This window comes from Rutilus rutilus, assembly GCF_951802725.1.
Source record: "Rutilus rutilus genome assembly, chromosome: 5".
NCBI classification, from domain to species: domain Eukaryota; kingdom Metazoa; phylum Chordata; class Actinopteri; order Cypriniformes; family Leuciscidae; genus Rutilus; species Rutilus rutilus.
The window spans coordinates 3681140-3700614 of NC_140213.1; the positions used below are offsets into that span (position 1 = coordinate 3681140).

General features: G+C 40.8%; 1 protein-coding gene across 1 annotated transcript in view; it reads left to right on the forward strand.

The window, feature by feature from the left end:
• The window catches only part of ets1 (v-ets avian erythroblastosis virus E26 oncogene homolog 1), a 48675-nt gene that overhangs the window by 25353 nt on the left and 3847 nt on the right, over positions 1-19475 (forward strand). Inside the window, 6 exon segments of the mRNA XM_084409015.1 lie at positions 9605-9724; positions 10716-10916; positions 11877-11954; positions 12718-12963; positions 14516-14776; positions 19256-19374. Coding sequence (XP_084265141.1) covers positions 9605-9724; positions 10716-10916; positions 11877-11954; positions 12718-12963; positions 14516-14776; positions 19256-19374 — 1025 coding nt within the window.

Sequence of the window (19475 nt, forward strand, 5' to 3'; positions counted from 1 at the left end):
TTTTATAGTTGACAACTCTGTAAATGTCACGCATGCTATCAGCAGGATTCAAAACTGTAGTGTTGTATTAGGATATTCAGAACATATTTTTGTCTTTTTATTGTCATTTTTGTCTGAATATTGTCATATTGGTTATGTTAAAAACTGGACTCTTTTATTGCTACGTTGCAAGAATGAGAGCAACATATTCATTTAGCAAATACTGTACATGAAGAGTCTGACACCAGACTGATGTTGACTGCCACACATGGCCTCTCATGACATGACACACTTTACCGCTTCACGTAGTCGTGTTTCATTTCATGCATGTCCAGCAGGCTTGAACTTTAACTACAAGAGTCATTAATTTTATGTCGAGCTGGCTTTCAGAACATTGCATCATCTAATGTGCGTGTGCATTTAGTGTAAGTTCATTATTTGGTCATTGGCTGAGCCCTGGGCTTTCTTCTCTTTTTATGCAGATATTATGGGAATCCTTGTTACTTAGTGATTAAAGTTACTTAGTCTTTCTTTCTTTCTTTCTTTCTTTCTTTCTTTCTTTCTTTCTTTCTTTCTTTCTTTCTTTCTTTCTTTCTTTCTTTCTTTCTTTCTTTCTTTCTTTCTTTCTTTCTTTCTTTCTTTCTTTCTTTGTGTTTTGATGCCTGTGTGCTTGTGCAATCTCATGCATGCTTGTCATGGCAGGGAAATTCCCTCTTGGCTAAAGAGTGGTCAGTGTCAACTGAATGAAGTTTGTCATGATGCTGCTTCACTGTCCATTCATACCACATCCATTAACCCCCACCGCTGCTGACCCAGCCTGCCTCAGGAGGGGCCGCATGCCTGACCAGGGCGAACGGAGGGAGGGATGGAGAGAGGGAGGGAGGGAAGATGCCATGCTGGTTAAGTAGTCAGCAGTCTCACACTCCCCCTCTGTACTCCTGAGGACTGGAAAAAAGTGACGAGTATGCAAGTGGGATGTTAGTGTTAGCACATGCCTTGGCCCAATGTACTTGTACTCTTTAAGAATATGACCCTCTTCCTTGGCCCGGAAGGGCAGGGTGAGTTCAGTGGCCGCTAGTTTCCCTGTGATAAAATGCTGACTGGCTTCGACCACAGCTGATGGCTATACACGCATAATTCTGAGCAGAATCTTACACAGAATCACACACCACCAGCTGTTAATACATCATGGAAAAAAAGGCATTCACCTTTGCATGTCAGAACGAAAGCTAAAACATAATGATTTTAGTGTGATGTGCAAGATGTGGTATGAATCATTACCACACTTGCATATTCTCACATGCACACGGGCTGGCTCTCTTTTCACACTCAGTCGCAGAGTTTACATTTACAAATGCACTGGCACATGAACATGTGCAAACACTCACCAACACAAAAGCACAAGCTTTCTCCTTGCATGGAAAAACAGTTGTGTGCTGTTAAAAAAAAGTGCTGATACTTGCAGCGGGGGTTGCCAAAATATCGTGCTATCTTGCAAAACAATTTCTCAAGACAAGCTCCCCCGAGTTCAGTCAACCGTGAGTGTTCAGGCCAGGGTGAACGCAGCTCACTGGCAAAGACCGTAAAATCCACGTAAGACATGTTTACTGCTTGTCTGCTACTTTAGTCTTCTGGAAAAATGGATATGTGCACCTTGTGGGTCCCATGTTCTGCACAAAGTGTCTGTATGAGTGTAAAGCTCTGACAGACTGGCACAGATGATAGTTTCTAACGTGCACGCGTCAATAATGCGGAGAGGCCGTAGACATTAAGCACCTGATCCCGGATTGTATTGAGTCTTAAATCAAGACAAGCAAGCTGTGTCTTGAAGACAACGGCTAGTACAAAAACAAGCCCGCCTTCCCCCGCCCCCATTTGCTTTTTGACTCTGTTTATACAAAAGTGATGAATGGTTGAATTCAATCAAGAGTCACACAAAAGTTGTTTAGAGTTCAGTCAAGATTATCTGATTTACCCCGGAGACATGTAGTGCATGAAGAGACAATAGGACCTACACAAGAGCAGGACAGCCTCGATAAACACACTTACGTTCATTAATTGAATTGCTAAAATAAGACTGCATATATGGAGTTAGCACAAAACGATCTCCAAGTACCCACAGCGAGTCTGGAAGCAAAAGTGTTTACGTTAAAAAATGTATTGTGCGAGCTCAAGTCATTCACAGGTATGAATCATGTGTTGTGGAGCAGCACAGATGTTAGAACGGCCTTATGGCCAAAGATAAACCCATGTAACATCTGCTACTAACATGGCTAATGCTGTTCCAACCCAGCCAGTTTTGCTGTTCCAGAAGTCTTCAGCATCTTCTGAGAGCTCTGCTTTGAAAGGGGCGTAGTCAAAATGCTTGATAATTGGGTCACTCCTTTCATCTTTGCCCAAAGACTACTTAGCACAGTGAAATGAGTCAGCAACAACACGAGAGAGCCAGGGGTCACCTCCCACTCATTTCGTCCTAGAGAAATAGGCCTTGATGAGGATATTTCGTCTTCCCTTTCTCCTTCTTTCTCACTCTTTCCCCGTGTCCGTCTCAAGGTTCAGTGAGTGACAGGAATGTCTGAGGCTTGGGTGGGTTGCCTATTGCCCACTTTTATCTGATTAAGACACTGCACTCTCTCATCCCAAACCCCTGCTAGGCCCCGCTCACACACCCTTGCTTTAGATACCAACACACTGGGCACTAGTGCAAACGAACTATCCACGCATTATTAGGTGTGTGAAGAGATGATAATTCAAGCCGCTAGTCATATTTGCAACCTTTTGAGATAATGTTTTTGAATATGACTTAGATTCCCAAGTTACATAACAGATTATGTTTCTTTTGCCAGGCCTAAGCATGCCTTGCTTACCTGACAGCTGTGCAAATACAGACCTAGGCAATCAAGGTTAGTCTGATGTGGGTCTCTGGATGTGGGCCAAACACATGACTCAGCCTGAACGCAATTTTTATAGTTTGTGTACGAGTGTACGAGTCACTTCAGAAAGAATTTACTAACGTGAAGTGTAGGGCATGCTAAAGCTTTAAGAGGGTGACTGGGTTAATATTTGAAACTCAGAATTGATTCATCAGACTCAAGCCTTGAGGCAAAGATGAAACACTGTTATATCAGAAAGTCTTTCCTACTGTTCATGAATGACTCCCCCTTCACAGAATGTCCACTGGTTTAATGACTCCCCTGTCAGAAATTCTTTCTGGTGAACACACATTTTTATTGTTCCCTTTAAAGTGTAGTCATCAAAGGGTGAAGGCAGGTCCTAGCCTTTATTCATTCAAGTTATTGGCACAAGGTAACAGCACAAACAAACTCTTTCCGAATCGTTACATGCGTCAGAATGACTGAGCGAAACGTCAGAGCCGTTTTCGCTGTAGCATACTTGCGAAAGCCGTCCTGACCCACTTCACTGTGTTTCAGTTTGAAGTCTTCCCAACAGTTATCTCTGGCCCTGCTTCTCTGAACTTCAAAAGACCAAAACAAAAGCAAAAGACACAGCATGTCCCAGAGCAGGGAAGAAATAACAACCACAGCGTATTTTTTCCAACATTTTACAGCACCCATTTTCTCCCCTATGTTCCATGTCTCTCTTTTTTTTTTTCTTTTTTTTTCTTGAATTTGTCTCTCTACCGTCTGCGGGCCACATGGGCTCTTGCCTCGTCTCCCTGGCCCCTGATGTGGCGTCTGCCTAGTGCTGTCTTCTCATCCCCGCCGCGTGCTACAGGCTAATTACTGAGTCACAGCCCCTGCCGAGCTGACTCCAGCACCCACCCCTCCTCCCATAAGACATTAGCCCTTCCCAGTCCCTCTGACGCTCTTTGGTGGGCTCCAGACCGCCTCCTGGGTGGTGGGAGGCCCTTGAGGTGAGTAAGCCAGCCGGACCGGTGCCTGTCTTTCCATGCCACTCTTGTTTTTTTTGATGTGGCTGTTTTGCAGATGTCTACCGAGTACAACGGAGAGACACAGAGTGTGGCGTTGGGTCTGGTTTTGAGATCAGAGCGGCATCCCGACTGGTTCTGACTACGTGTCTCACAGTTTAGGGAGGCAGAGGAAGACCTGTTCCCAGATTCAGCTCTCCCATCGGTGTATGCTCTTTCACCAAGTCACCTGTTTTAGGGCTCAGTAGTCAGAGCTGGTTTTGTAATTTTCCTACTTTTGTCCCACCTCTTTGAACACATTTCCTACCTTAGAGGCATATTGACGGAACGCTTCTGGCTACCAGTCCGGTTACATATGGGATCTTAAGCTGTTCTCTGAGGTCCAGGTGTTTGGCTGTAGCTAGGTTTACAGTCTCTCTCAGTTTGCGAGTGCTACTTGATGTACAGCTGAATAGAAGGCACATGATCCTTGGCAGTCACAAGAGCCGCCACAGCTGGGACGCTTTCTCGTTCAACCTTCTCCCTGCTATCTACATATTTCTGACAGAGAGGCTCTGCTCGGGTGATTTAGGGATGAGGCAGTTAAAGGCGTTTTGTGTAGGTGTCTGGACCGGTTCCAAGAGGCAGTCATAATGAGGGCTAGTCTTTGACTTTGTTCACTTACACAAGTAGAACATGGTGGAATTCAACAACTCGCCCCTTTCTCATAAAACCACATAGCAGGGTCAGTCTGAATGTTTTTTATTTATGTATTTTTTACCTCTGAGAGCGTGTAAACCTGTTTAAGACATTTAACTATTTCTTACACCGTTACAAACTGCTGAGACTTAATTTGTCATGCCATTCTGCTTTTCATTGCTTCCGCTTCCGACACATTTGATGTTGACATTTGTCACCATACAGAATTTTACTGAAAAGATGCATCACTTTAGTCGCTTTGATGATGCTTTAGCACACCGTTGTGTTCTGCAGTGTGCTGTGCATTTCAGAACATTGCATCTTCTTTTCCAGCCTTCCATTCATCTATTTTGGGCTTGTGAACTCTCTTCATTGTTGCAGCTGTGGTACTTTACTCTATGTACAGTTAATTGTGTAATTGGTCCATTTAGAACTGAACTCAAAGGCACATTGGTTTTTAGGTCACAAATACAGAACAAGCTCACAGAAAAATCCCATCCACATTAGCGATTGTAAAACAAGGCAGGAATGTGTGGTTCGATACATAAAAACAATGCGGTCTTTGGGGAATTCGTTTACCGAGAATGCATCTGTTGGCCATTGGCTGGATCCACAATGGCAGACAACATTAGCCATTAGCTTGCTAATTGCATGCAGAACTTTCCTTCCTTCATTTCCCTGGTTCTGAAAGCTGCTTGCTCATAAACTTAGCTCAGGCATGACTGACTACTCGTATATGAATTCACTTTGATCAGAAATGCTTTTGGACATATTTATATCCAGTGCTGGAAACATGTCTTTTTTTCCCCCTCATGAAGTGCTGCAATTTCAGGTACACTTAGAGGACGTTATTGGATGTTTCTAGGAAGAATGTCACTGAAAGTAAACTGTTTGTCAAGATCATCATTTGTTTGTTCAGAAGTCTAAACAGTATGATTCACTGATCCATGTGCTCTCATGGTCTTTTCGAGGTGTTCACTCCTGCAATGCAGTTATGCTCTTTCAATTTGCATGCTGCACACTGCCTCCGCTTTACTCTGCAAGTATGCATAGTAGCATTGCTATACATATCTCTGTAATGCATCGCATGCCAGTTGCGGACAGTTCAAAAGCATGATTGCAGACAGAAAAGAAGTTGATAAGAGCTAGGTTGTGGTAGTGCAAACGGTTATGGCTTGTCAGCAGCAGATCTATAGGTACCAGTAGTGGTATCGTTTCAACCCTACCAGACTTAAAAATTAATTGTTTAAAGCAAGAACTTGTTGAAGAATGCCCATTTTAAAGTGGCTCCTGTTGGTCATTGTGATTTGAATGCTCACTGTGTGACCCACTGATGGTGGTGTTGTGTATTTATGCGTGTGTGTGTGTGTGTGAATGAGTGGGTTAGACCATCTACTGAACCCGGGGCACCCACTGGCTGGGTCTCTAAGAATAGCCACAGTGTTCCAGGGCGGGAAAGCCCCCGACTCGTGACCTCGACAGGGTGGACGGGCTCTGCGTGGCCTTTGGGAGCTCGATCGTGGGCCGCTGCTATTCCTGTCTCGGCCCGGCCCGGTCTGCATGCTTTCAGATGGAAATCTAAACAGTGGGCAGAACAAGCACTTCTCTCACTGGATCCCCCACCCTAGACCGTGCCTTGTTCAGCACAGACCTGCTGTGTGAATGGCCCTCCTTCATGCGGGCCAGGTTTAACAGTCTTGCTGTCTAACACTCTGTGAAAGATAATGCGAGAGATAAAGAACTGAGGGTGTTTTATGGCCCACCCTGACACCCTGCTGTGACACACATTTGTCAAAGGCCAGAACCTGACTTTTTGCGAGTTGAAATATTTTTTTTTTGTTCTACACCCTCGAACAACCTTATTTTCAGACTGGACTTTGATGGCATATGCATCTCTGAATTGAAACAGAAAGTAAGTAACATGTGGTGAGATATGCTAATTTGGCATACATGCACAAATACACAAAGCACAAAAAACATTCAGAGGCTTTAATACCGTCCAGACTATTGAAGGACTCAAATGAGCTATTTGGCTTTTATTACACACCCACTCGCTGTCTCTCACACACTTAAGACAGACCCCGGACACACACATAAATGTGGACACACACACATAAATGTAGACACATTCTTTGAAGTGTGTCTAATTTTAGAAAGAACCATTAACACTGTCATCAATGTGTGATCTGTTAGGCTGGAGACTAGCCCTGGCTAGATGTGTGCAAGTCATTAAACCACTGAATGTACCATGGAAAACACTGAATGGACTTGATTGGCGGGACCCTGTGGTCATGCCAACAGTGATGTCATCCCTTTGGGGACTCCATTCATGTTGTCTTGGATGCTCTCACATTACAGATAAGTGAATCATCCGACCCCACCCCACCCAACTCCTTGAGACCACCAGGGCCTCGTGACCATAATCACAATTTCACAGCCCTCTGCTAATGCACAGATGAGACAGGCGGATTTGTACTCAACCCCGCCACCCAATACACACCTGTACTTTTACCGTACGTTAAGAAGGTTTTCAGGCCCACGATCTATTGGGCCTAATGTGGTTCAGTAGAAAGAATCACCATGGATTCATATTTACAGCTATTAGCGTTGTTTAGTTACTCTCTATGGAAATTGATATAATCATCATTTCATTCATTGAACTTCACCTGCTGAGGTGTGCATTTGCTTCTTAGAAAGATAGTGTTGGTTCCTCCGATAAAGTGCCACGTGATACCATGTGGAAAGCTGAATTGAAGATTATCACCATTTAAAGTAGTCAAGAACGTTGCCAAAAAAGTAAAACAAGTTTACTACATTTCAAGTATTTAAGTGAACAATGTATTTATATGAATGTAAGTCTTGAAATGGATAATAAATCAAACTAAATGAACTAAAAACAAATCCAAAAGCAATGTGATGAACATTTAACTAAATATTTGCCTTCAACAAAGGGGTTAAAATGAATCTGTGATTCATTTATTTTATCAGTTAATTTTATATTTAATCAGTGAATCATGTATTGGCATGAACTATGAGAACGGGATGATTAGTGTGTTGACTTCCAAGTGGACGGAGCATGTTTGATTGTTGCCTCAGCGTGATTGGTCAATGATAATTTGAGTTTGCAGAATACCCGCAGAACATCTTCCAGCTCTCTGTGCATGCAGATGAGATCTGTTGATGAAAAGCATGGAGATTAGAGTTTTTCTTTGAAAACAGCTCACTATCCTTTTGTTTCAGGTGGCCATGCAGATACATGGTTTTTGCCAAGTGATTATTATTTTTTTTTAATTCTCTTGATTTGATTTTCATGGCATGCTCAAACCCTTTATATTTGAATACACAGCTTGTAAGAGCTGTCACCTGTTTTTTTTGTCATCTAAACATATATCCATTTCAAATCACTTTTTTTATTGTTCACAAGGCACTTTGCATTTGTCAGCAATATAAAAACCTGTCATTCGTTAAGCTGCTGTGTCATATTTAGTCCAAGTAAAACATGTTTCCTTTACCAGGGTCTTTTTTGGCAGTTCTGGTCTTGCATCGCCTAATGTGAAAATGGGCCTCTTCTCTAGTGAATGAAGCCTCTGACGTCCAGATGGCTCTAATGTGCAATTAAACACTGTAAATGGAGACTGCAGCATCTCGCTCTAATCCAATCACGCAAGAGCACTACATTGTTTTTCTCCATCTAGACACTCTGCATAATGCATCACTGCAAATCCTTCCCTGTTCGAGTCAACCAGGGTAGCAGATCGCGAGAAGGAGAGGGAGTGAGGTTAGGAGGGACAGCTGTTGTGCATTCTTGGCTGGGTTAGGTCGTGATGTGGATCGACAACAGCGAGTGCAAACCCATACGGCGCCCAGGGCTGGCAGTTTAAAAACCGCGCGGAGATGCCAGAACATCTGGGTGTCAGTAGAAAAGCAGTCGCAGACAGCGAAAAAAACACAGAAAGTGTTCGCTCTCCACAGTCTGGACTGTGCATTTAGCTACCAGACAAATTCATTGTGCCTGAGTCACAGTCTGACGTTTTCTGACGGCCACCAGTAATAGAATAATCACCTCTCACCGCACATCCAGCGCGTCTTTGATCGCATTACGCTCCTTTCGGCGGATTCTTCGCTTGGCTCTATGGCATTCTTTAGACCCTTAGGGGGTTTTCTAGACCCTTTCTTTCTCTCGAACTGCCACCCCGGCAGTCCTAATTGGATCAGTGGAAGTCATCGGGTACTGTTTAACTCATCAAAGACCTCTCTGTGTCCTGCTGGGTGCCCACGAGCAGAGAGGGCGAGCTTTCCAACACTGCAGTGTCTGTTCGACACCCTGCAGCCTGCTGTGACATCATCACCCTCTGCCACGACCTCTGACCCCTAACTATTGACCCCTGCCAACACAGGCCCCTCTGTCAATGGCTGGACATGGAGATGGGACAGCTTGCTGGGCAGAAGGGATTGTGGGAAGGTGATCATTGACGTAGAATCTGACCCGTGGCACACTCTGTGTGTTAGCAGACCCTCGGCTCTGAGAAGCAGTCTAGGAGGTCAGGTTGGAGGTGGAGGGTGTGCATATGGCCAGCAGACATGCAGGACAACCACAGTCAATTGTGGGATGCTGGTTTTCTTGCTGTATATGATTATGTAGATCTTGCAGTACTCTGATTGACTTATATTACCTCCAGAGATGAATTTTGTGGAATTGACATATATGAGATGCTGGGATTTTTTTATATTTTTTATATTTAAATATTTTATATATTTGATTGTTTTTAATTATTTTATTTTATATTTAAATATGTTATATATTTTATTATTTTTATTTATTTTTTATTTAAATATTTTATTATTTTTATTTATTTTTATTTATTTTATTATTTTCATATGTTTTATATATTTTATGTTTTTTATATAGTTTATGTATTTTATTTGCTTTTTTTAGGATTTTTTTTATTTTATTGTTTTTATTTATTTGTTTGTGAAATGTAGTATATCTGCAGTTAATCTGATTTAGGAATGTGTGTGATGGACGATGACACATGTTGTCTGTGTTTGGCCCAACAGATCTGGAGTGTGCGGATGTTCCTTTACTGACTCCAGGAAGTAAAGAAATGATGTCACAGGCTCTTCTGGCCACATTCAGTGGCTTCACCAGGGAGCAACAGCGACTCTCCATCCCTAAAGGTCCTAAACTCTAAAGCACTTATTTCTATGTGTGTAAAAAAAAAAAAAAAACTCTCTTACTGTTCTAAGCAAATCTTATATTCATTTTTCTTATCTTATTTCTGTTGCTCTCTCTCTTAAAGGGAAAGTTCACTTAAAAATGAAAGTACTGTCATTATTTACTCACCCTGTTCCCAACGTGTATAACTTTCTTTCTTCCATGGAACACAAAAGGAGATTATACGGGTTTGGAAAAACATCAGGGTGAGTAAATAATGACAGAAGTTTAATGTTTTAAGTGAACTTTCCCTTTAAAAGACATGCTAAAAACACATTTGAGAACTCACTGATTATGTTAAAGACATTGGACATACTTTCCTACTTGTTCTTATTTATCGGATTAATAGGAGGATGAAATAAATGATAGATAGAGAGAAAAGAAGATAGAGGAAACATGGAAAAGTAACGCATTTTCCTCGTTTCTGGCCCAGTATAGGCTGTTTTTGAAATGGCACAATCAGGTTGCCTAAAAAGAGATCTTGCTAGATAGACACATTGCACTCTGAAGCAGCAGAGGTTATGAATTATGCCTCCCAAACTATGGCAGACCGCAAGATGGCTTCGCTTGCTGTGTGTAGGGTGGCTGAAGTCTGTGTCAGGTCTGCGTCTGTCTGGAAATAGCTGAATGCAGTGAGCATGTGCACAGTCGAGAGAAAGAGAGAGAATGAGACGGGCAGAGATAGAGATAGAGTTGGTGTGCAAGCTAAAATTACAGGCGTTTCAGTTCCTCCCGTCACGGCATCAAATTTATAGCGAAGTCAGCTGATAATTTCCCATGAGCCACCGGACCTGCGACTAAAATATTGTATGCATCAGCATTACTAGTACACAGTATTAGACCGTTTATAGTTTCTGAGGCATAGCAGACTTACTTACTGGATATGATTATGAACAATAAGTATATAATATAATGATGTAACTCTGAGTTGTCTTTTCACTTTGACTACTCTAGATCCCCGCGAGTGGACAAACGCCCATGTGAGAGAATGGTTGACCTGGACGGTAAATGAGTTCAGTCTGAAGAATGTGGACTTCCATAAATTCAGCATGGACGGGGCCAATCTCTGTGCGCTGGGAAAAGAGCGATTCCTGGACCTGGCTCCTGACTTCGTGGGTGATATCCTCTGGGAGCATTTAGAGATGCTGCAGAAAGGTAGACATCCTCACCGCCTCCACATCTGCAGGACCGCCAAACACACCAGTCACGTTTTATAAATTAGATTTAATTTCCATATTTTTAGTTATTTTTTGTTGTTGCAATTTTTATGTTTTTATTTTTATATGTCTATATAGTTTTAATTAAGTTTTAGTTTAAAAGAGCAACTAGCTGAAATAAAACTTTTTATTTTAGTTAATTATTTTGCTTCAAATAATGCATTGTTTATGGTTTTGGTTAATGATAATAACCCTGTCTTCAATAAATTATTATATTAATGGCAGTAATCTGAATGTTAGATATCATATTAATAAAACATTAATCATTATTTTATTATGATATTATTTTGTATATTAAAAAATATTATAACAATTTAAATTTGTATTTTTGCCATTTAAGTGAAATTACTGAATGTAAATATACAAGGTTGTTAAAAATTATCATTCTAGAAGAAAATTCCAGATGGCACTTTAGAGGCTCATATGAACTCTTCATATAAATATTCATATATTTTATTTTTGTTATACTATAGCGCCACCATTCATTAATTAATCTGACTGTAGGCTGTTTATGGTTGCCAAAAATTAGACACATTAATATGGAGTCCGTCTGACGTACAGTCACGGGTGTGAGTCTCTCCAAAAACCCAGAATGCAGTTCATCCTATCAGAATTTTGAGTTTTTTTATAAAGTGACTTGTACAAAAGAGTAAGCTAAGCAGTACAGCAAATCATCTTCAGCAAAAAGTATACATTGTAGATTCAATTCTCTAATCAATGCTGTGATTTGTCAAGAGGTGTAAGAGGTGTCACATTTTGAAAAACCTGTAAAGTAAACGCCACACTGACGATCAAGGTAGTTTCTGTTGCATTGCCTCGCACAGTCTAATCTGTTGTTGAACAGCTTTGGCTTCGAAAGTGTTGCATGGTTTCAGTGTGTGTTGTTTTCTTCACACAGAAGACCCGAAGCATTTCCCTGTCAATGGTCTGACCTCCAGTTTCCAGGAATCCCGCTACCCGTCAGACTACTTCTTCAGTGAGTGTCTGCCTTTTCTTTCAGTTTGCGTCATCACAGTACCCGAGTACACGCTCACCGCTTCTAATGGGAGATGATCTAATGATCTGTGTGTGAAGGAGGTTAAACCTTCCTTAATGCCTTCCCTTATGCCATTCAAACATGTATGATGTTAAGTACACTCAAAACAGAAATTCACATAAACTTATCCATACAGAAAGAGTTGTTACGGTCAAGCAAGTAAATACTATAAAAGCAGCGTGAAAGTGGTTCAAATGACTTGCGTTCTTTTGTGTGAAGAACAGATTGAAATTTAATAAGGCATGGAGAAATATCAAAACCTATATTTAATTACTTCTTTATGGACAAAATGGCCGATATTAATTATTTTGTCTAAATAAATTCAAAATAAAATGTTGTTGTTTTCAATGTTACAAGTGAATTTAGGCAACATTATAATATTTTTATATTCACTAATATTAGTATCAGCATTTGCTAATATTTGCCAGTATTTTTATATAAAAAAAAAGAAAAGAAGTGAGTGTTAAATGTAAAACATTATGCAATGAGTACAAACAATTAAATATCTAATATTGATCGATGCAATGAAAAAGAAATCTGCTAATTTAAATAATTATTCGCTGAAAATCTATTTTTGCTTTTTTTTTTTTTTTTTTTTGCATAATAGCCCTGGTGCAAGACAGCCTTTGGTCACTATGAACTGTCATTTTATGGAAAAGGTCTTCTTTTTAAATCTTTAACTCTTCGTCTTCCTTTCCTCCAGACTATGGCATTGAGCATCCTCAGTGCGTGCCTCCTTCCGAATACTCGGAGCCGAGCTTCATAACCGAGTCTTACCAGACCCTCCACCCGATTAGCTCGGAAGACCTGCTGTCACTCAAATACGAGAGCGAGTATCCAAACGTTATTCTGCGAGACGCACCTCTCAATCCACTGCAGGGAGACTATTTTTCAGTCAAACAGGAAGTCGTGTCACCCGACAACATGTGTGTGGGTCGCATTAGCAGAGGTGAGTATGGGCCAAAGGTCATGTGTTTCGATGCTTTTGAAACTGTGAGTTCCATGCAAGATAAAGTCTGAGGCGTCGTTAAACGTTCTGGGAGACAAAAGCGAATTCCTCTGGTCTCAGATGCATGTTTACGATCTCGCATCGGGGCTTAAAACGTATCCCATCAACCCTCGCAGCGATCAGCAGTGAAAACAAACTCTTCTCATCTCGCATTACTGCAGTTATGCGCCAATTGCCAGGGAATGAAGTAGACCGTTGGGTTTATTTGTGGTCCTATCGTACACCATCTCAAGATGCTCTCGACTGCCTGCGGTGGGGGAAAAGGAGAGAAAAACAAAGATGTTTGCTTCAAAGTGAGAGATGTTTGAAGCCACAGAGCGCTGGTAGCCGTCTTTTGTGTCAGCGCGTCCTTGTGAGGTTACGGTACTGGGGTAGGAGGTGTTTTTGTGAACCTTAGGTTCTCGTAAGGAGAGAGAGGTGTAAAGCGTGAAAAGAGCGTTCCGGTTTCTCATGAAGTAACTTTACCTCACGTACGTTTGGTTTCACTCCCACTCGTCGAATAAACAGCCTGCCTCGCTCTTCATGGTCTAACCGTCACGCAGCTGAACAAATGATCCAGATTTGGATTGGACATTGAGATTTGTCAAAAGCGCTTGTATATTATTGAACAACGCAGAGATTTAGGCTTTCGCCCTCTAGGTTTTATGTGCAGTAAATCCCAGCTTTGTGTTTTTTTTCCTGCGTGGGAAAGAATTTGTGGTGCCACCAAACTCGCATGTGGCTTCAATTTTTCAATTGCAGATTTCAGGATCGGGCCCAGCTCTGTATTATCTTTCATTCTGTAATTGACATTCACTCGAGACCGGGCTTTCATCTCCAGTTTGGCCCAAAATAGAGAGAAGCAATTTGTTTTGATTTTCTTCCAATTAGAGAAAACCCAAATATTTCCACATGGATATTGTGTAAGAGAAACACAGTGTGGTGTGGAGCAGCTCTAGATTTTTCCACGTGGTCGGGTCTAGACCGCTGGCTGGTGTACTCGCTAAAAACTTTACACCCTCTCTTCGGTTAGAAATAGAAGACCAGGGTCCTCATTTATTCGAGCCTAAAGTTCAGGAATGCCATCTTTCAGCAAATGAGCACACTGTAAACAATATTGTTGGTTTAGCTTAAAGTACGTTACCTGGTTGCCTTAACATTTTGAGTTCACTGAAATGGTTTAATCAACAGAAAATCTAAATATGATGTTATCTGAACCACATTAAATACCTAAGTTGATTTGACAAAAGACAAACATTTTTACAGTGCAGATGTTTTGTGATTTGACGTCACTTAAAGTAATCCATTTGCATATACATTTATACATTCTGCGTACATCTTTGTAAATTAGGCCCATGTTCTTTAAAAGAAAAGTTTGTCATAAGTCACTGTTCTGTGAAGATATTTTGAAGCATGCACATGCTCCTCTTTTCCATGCATTAGGTCTGTTTGAATATGTGGATTGGAAAATGCCCGTGATTAATGTTTAATGACACTGAAATCTCCATCTCAGGTAAGCTGGGAGGTCAAGATTCGTTCGAGAGCATCGACAGTTTCGAGAGCTGTGACCGGCTGACGCAGTCCTGGAGTAGCCAGTCGTCGTTCAACAGCTTACAGAGAGTTCCCTCGTACGACAGCTTCGACTCGGAGGACTACCCCACTGCACTGCACGGACACAAGCCAAAGGGAACCTTCAAAGACTACGTGCGGGAGCGCTCGGACCTCAGCAAGGACAAGCCGGTCATCCCGGCAGCTGCGCTCGCTGGGTACACAGGTCAGCATTAACATCTGCCTCTCACAACCTGCAGTTTGGGTTCAGTACATTAGACAGAGAGATACCCAAGCTTTAAATTCATAATCAAAGAACAGTCAAGAACAGAGATGACAACTTTATGGAAGTTGTATGAGTAAAAATGTTGTATGTTTCAGTGGTATTATCACTGTTTTTAGGCATGTTGCATGGCAATACAGTGTTATTTTGGTCATGTACCATGGTATTTTTGAAGCATGGATTCAAATATGACACAACTCACTTTAATCGTTTATAAATGGTGATCACACAGTCTCACAGTATACATTACCATCTGATGCCATACCATGGTACTGCCACAGTCATTTTATTAAGGGATAATGCATTATATGGTATAAATCATATAAAAAGCCTTATGATACATAATATAATATATAGAATATTGCATACCATGTCATGTCAAAAACCATATGTTTTTGTTCATATATCATACTATAAATCATACTATTTATCATATGACATACCATATCATATCAACAACCATATAATATGATATATGGAATATCACATACCATGTCACATCAAAAACCATATGTTATTCCATATATCATACCATAAATCCTACTAGTTATCATATCACATACCATATCATATAAAAAAAACATATGATGTTATTTGATATATCAGATTATGTACCATATCATATTTTATACCATATATGTTATTCCATCTATTTTATCATAACCTGAACCCATACCATATACTTACACACGTCAAATAAAATGAAATATCTTTAATGAAAAACAAAACAAAAAAAAACAAGAAAGAAAATTACAATTTTGGAATCGCAAGTACGTGTGTGTTTCCTGCTAATCGAGGCGCCTTGTTTTGTCTTTCTGGGACGTAGTTGCTTCTGGATCAGTGACAGAGTTTGTGCACTAGTTTCGATGCATTGGTGCACTTCGTAACCGCAGAGCCACATTTGTTACAAGACTGTAAGAATGTCATCGCAATCTTTTTCTCTGCACAACTGCTGCAGTGATCAACCTTATGAACCAGCTAACATGCCACACCCAGGCTTTCTTCAAGCTCTCTCTCTCTCTCTCTCTCTCTCTCTCTCTCGTCACTGCCACCAGCTCTCCGTTTCTTTCTCCGCTGTTTTCATCTTGTTCTCCTTATCTGCGGCCCACATCTCAACCCATTTCCCAGGTCGTCTTGGCAACAGCACAAAGTGATAACAGCCCTGTGCACTTAAGATGAGAGCTTCTTTATCGGCCCATCTTCGAGGGGCTTTTTTAACCTTGTGCCTTATGTCTCAAACCTACCTGCTCATGTCATATATCTGAGCAGAAAAAAAAAAAACACTCCTCTACCCTAAAAGAAAGAACACAGGGCCCACTTACTATGTGTGGCACATTTCATTTCTATTTTAGGCTCTTTTGAACTTATAAAGAGCTGTGTTGCACGCACCTGAGTTGGTTGTCATGTGGAATTTTCTATACTAGATCCGAGATAAAAAAAAAAAAGAGACATTATGGATATTTTATGCAGTAGATTGTAAATTGTGCATTTATTTGTACTTGTCTTGTTGGGGTGTTTCTGTGTATGTGCAGAAACATAAATTATATATTTAAAAATATATTTTATATAGACTGAACTACCTGTTTTCATTAGTGTTACCGCAGTGTCAACACAACAGGCTTCAGAGTTCAGAGATGAGGTAGATAAAGCCGGCTAGTGACAAAAATGATCCACTTGCTCACAGAGCTCTGAGGTTTTCGTGTTTGTCATCATTAATCACGTATGTAAGTGCAAATCCATCAGATCTGTGAGGAGAGCAACACAACCACAGCACCGCAACACTTTCTTCAGCGACGGCTGATTTTTAACTTTATAGGGCGGCTTCCTCGTACAGACACGCACACATTAAAGGCAGAGTTCAACCCCCCCCCCCCCCCCCCCCCCCCCCCATTTATTTATTGACCACCGAAGGATCTTTAGCAGAACGTTCACCCTGTTTTTTGAAGTGGAGACTGGGGTGGCCAAACTCCAAAAAATGACAGAAAATGCACCACAAAAGTGCCATAAAAGTATTTTATTACTACAGACTCTATTTCAGTTCTTCTAAAACAATATGATAGCTTTGTGTGGAAAAATAGACCAGAATTATGGTTTTAAGACTCTAAAGAACCAATTTAATTTTGCATCACTGACAATTTCTTCGGCACAATAAGGTTTCATTAGTTAACCTTAGTTATTGCATTAACTAACTATGAGCAATACATTTGTTACAGTACTTATTAATCATTGTTAATGTTAGTTAAAAAAAAAAACACAACTGTTGATTGTTAGTACATGTTAGCTCCGTTCCATTAAATAATATTAACAGATGCAACCTTTATTTTTAGTAATGCATTATTAATATTGCAATTTACATTAACTGAGATACTTTTGCAATGTTAGTTCTTGTTACCTAATGTAGTTACATAATGTTAACAAAGTGCTGTCTGTATTTTGCTACTTGTATGGTGCTTTTGTTGTGCTTTGGAGCTCACTAGTCACTTTTATTGAATGAAAAAGTGCAGCGTGAACATTCTGCTAAACATCTCATTTTCTGTTCAGTGAAAGACGTATTTTGAACGACACGATCATTCACCCACACATATTTATTTTAGTGTGAACTATCCCTTTAAGCCCAATGCTTTAGATCCAAGTTGTTTTCTAAGATCAACTTTATGAAATCCTTGCCTTTGCTTGCAGTCATGCTCTCACTTCAGGCAAAGTGGCCTTAATGTACTTTCAAAGCTTTGTTGAAAGTCAGCGCTGGATTTCTGTCAGTCTGAGGGTTTGGTTTAGGCATGTAGAGGACAGACCGATTGCTTTCCATTCCCGGCTCCTTTGGGTCTAATGAGGGTGTGTTACAGTAGCTGTGCTTATGGAATGTGTTTTAATGCATTTACCTACATAAACAGATCACTGCATTGATCCAGATGAGTGATTTTGTGGATTCATGTGTTTAGCAGACAAAGAGAGGAAGGCAGACAGAGAGGGAGAGGGTTAGAATGAACTGTTGAATTGTTGATGAGAGAATCTGTTTCAGAATTGCATTAGTGTTTTATTGCATTATCGGCAAGGATATTTTTAGCCGGATGTAACATGCAGTGGGGAATTCACTAAGAATGAGTTGTGCCTGCTGTTATCACCACTTATTTTGCATGTGCGTTGCTTTGATTTACCGCCCAGTTCACCAAAAGAATTACGCTGGTAAACATGTGACATTAATTGTGTGTAAACTTTTGTAAAATAAGCCTAATTTACAAAGAAAGGATGCATTGAAATCTACTGAATTCTGCTCAATGATAATAATTGCCGAAAACTGATAAATGAATGAGATTCAAATCCTATACTCCTGTTTAAATAATTGAAAAATAAAACAATTGTAAATTTAGTGTTCTAAAGTATGAAAAAAGTGTTGAGATTTGCTTTGAGATGATGTCGGAGGTGATCTGAATGCAAGCATGCACAATTAAATATCCAATATTGATAGCCTACTGATAAATGTACAAATCTGGTGCTAATATATAGTGCAGGACTTGATGTTCACAGGAGATTAGACTCTCTCCTCTCTTCACTGTTGTTTTGCAGCAGGTGTGATATGAAGTGACGGTTCTTTTTAATGTGCACAAACCACAAGATGAAGAAAAGCCAAAACTAATCTAGACGGGTACACGAGCTGCTCCGCTGCTGCCTACACACTGTGAAGCTCTTGCAGGATAGATCTCGCTCAATAGGTCAACGCGACCACATAAACCCTTCACGCTAGACCTTAAATCGCTTCTCACAATTAAATGCATTAAGATGCATACGTTTGCAATATTTCAAATGCCTCCTTAAATGTGTCACCGTGCAGAGAAGGCTGAAGTCTTTAAAGTTGACCCCATCATAGTTTGGGGCGAATGCAATGTTAAAGCTTGTGAGAAAAACCTCTCGTTTTGCAGATGGCCGCCAAGGGCTTCTCTCTCTCACACCCACACAGCCGTTCACACACATGTAGACATCACACACATGCGTGCTTTCAAATGCACCCGGGCGACATGCAGACATATACATCACGGTTTGCGTGATCAAACACATTTATCCACCAGATATGTAGCCTTGGGGCAAATCCAAATGATGTCAGTGGTTTGGAATTCACATAAAGAGCCCAAACTCGAGTCGGACATGCGGTCTGGTGCAGTAGCCAGTCAATACTCCATTGTGTCACGCCGGTCTCTGTTTTCGTGCAGCGTGACATAAAGCTAAAGGCATGTGCAACTCTGAAAAACTATTTGAAATATAGCATTTCTTTTATACTTAATGCAGTAGAACTGAAGAGTCTAGAATGGTGATCATATGGTACTTTGACATATGATGCATACTGATACTTGAGATCAATGGGTATTTTGTTGTGAACATCCTCCATAGGATTGCATTAAGTCGTTGTGGTGTTGTGTGTCCATTCAGGCAGCGGACCCATCCAACTCTGGCAGTTTCTGTTGGAGCTCTTGACGGACAAATCCTGCCAGTCCTTCATCAGCTGGACTGGAGACGGCTGGGAGTTCAAGCTTTCCGACCCTGATGAGGTGAGGGGTTATGGTCAACATGCTCTGTATAGGTTCCAAAATAAATGAAAAAAAATCAAAAAGTACAAAACATTGTAACATTGGGCTATGCCAGGCTATTA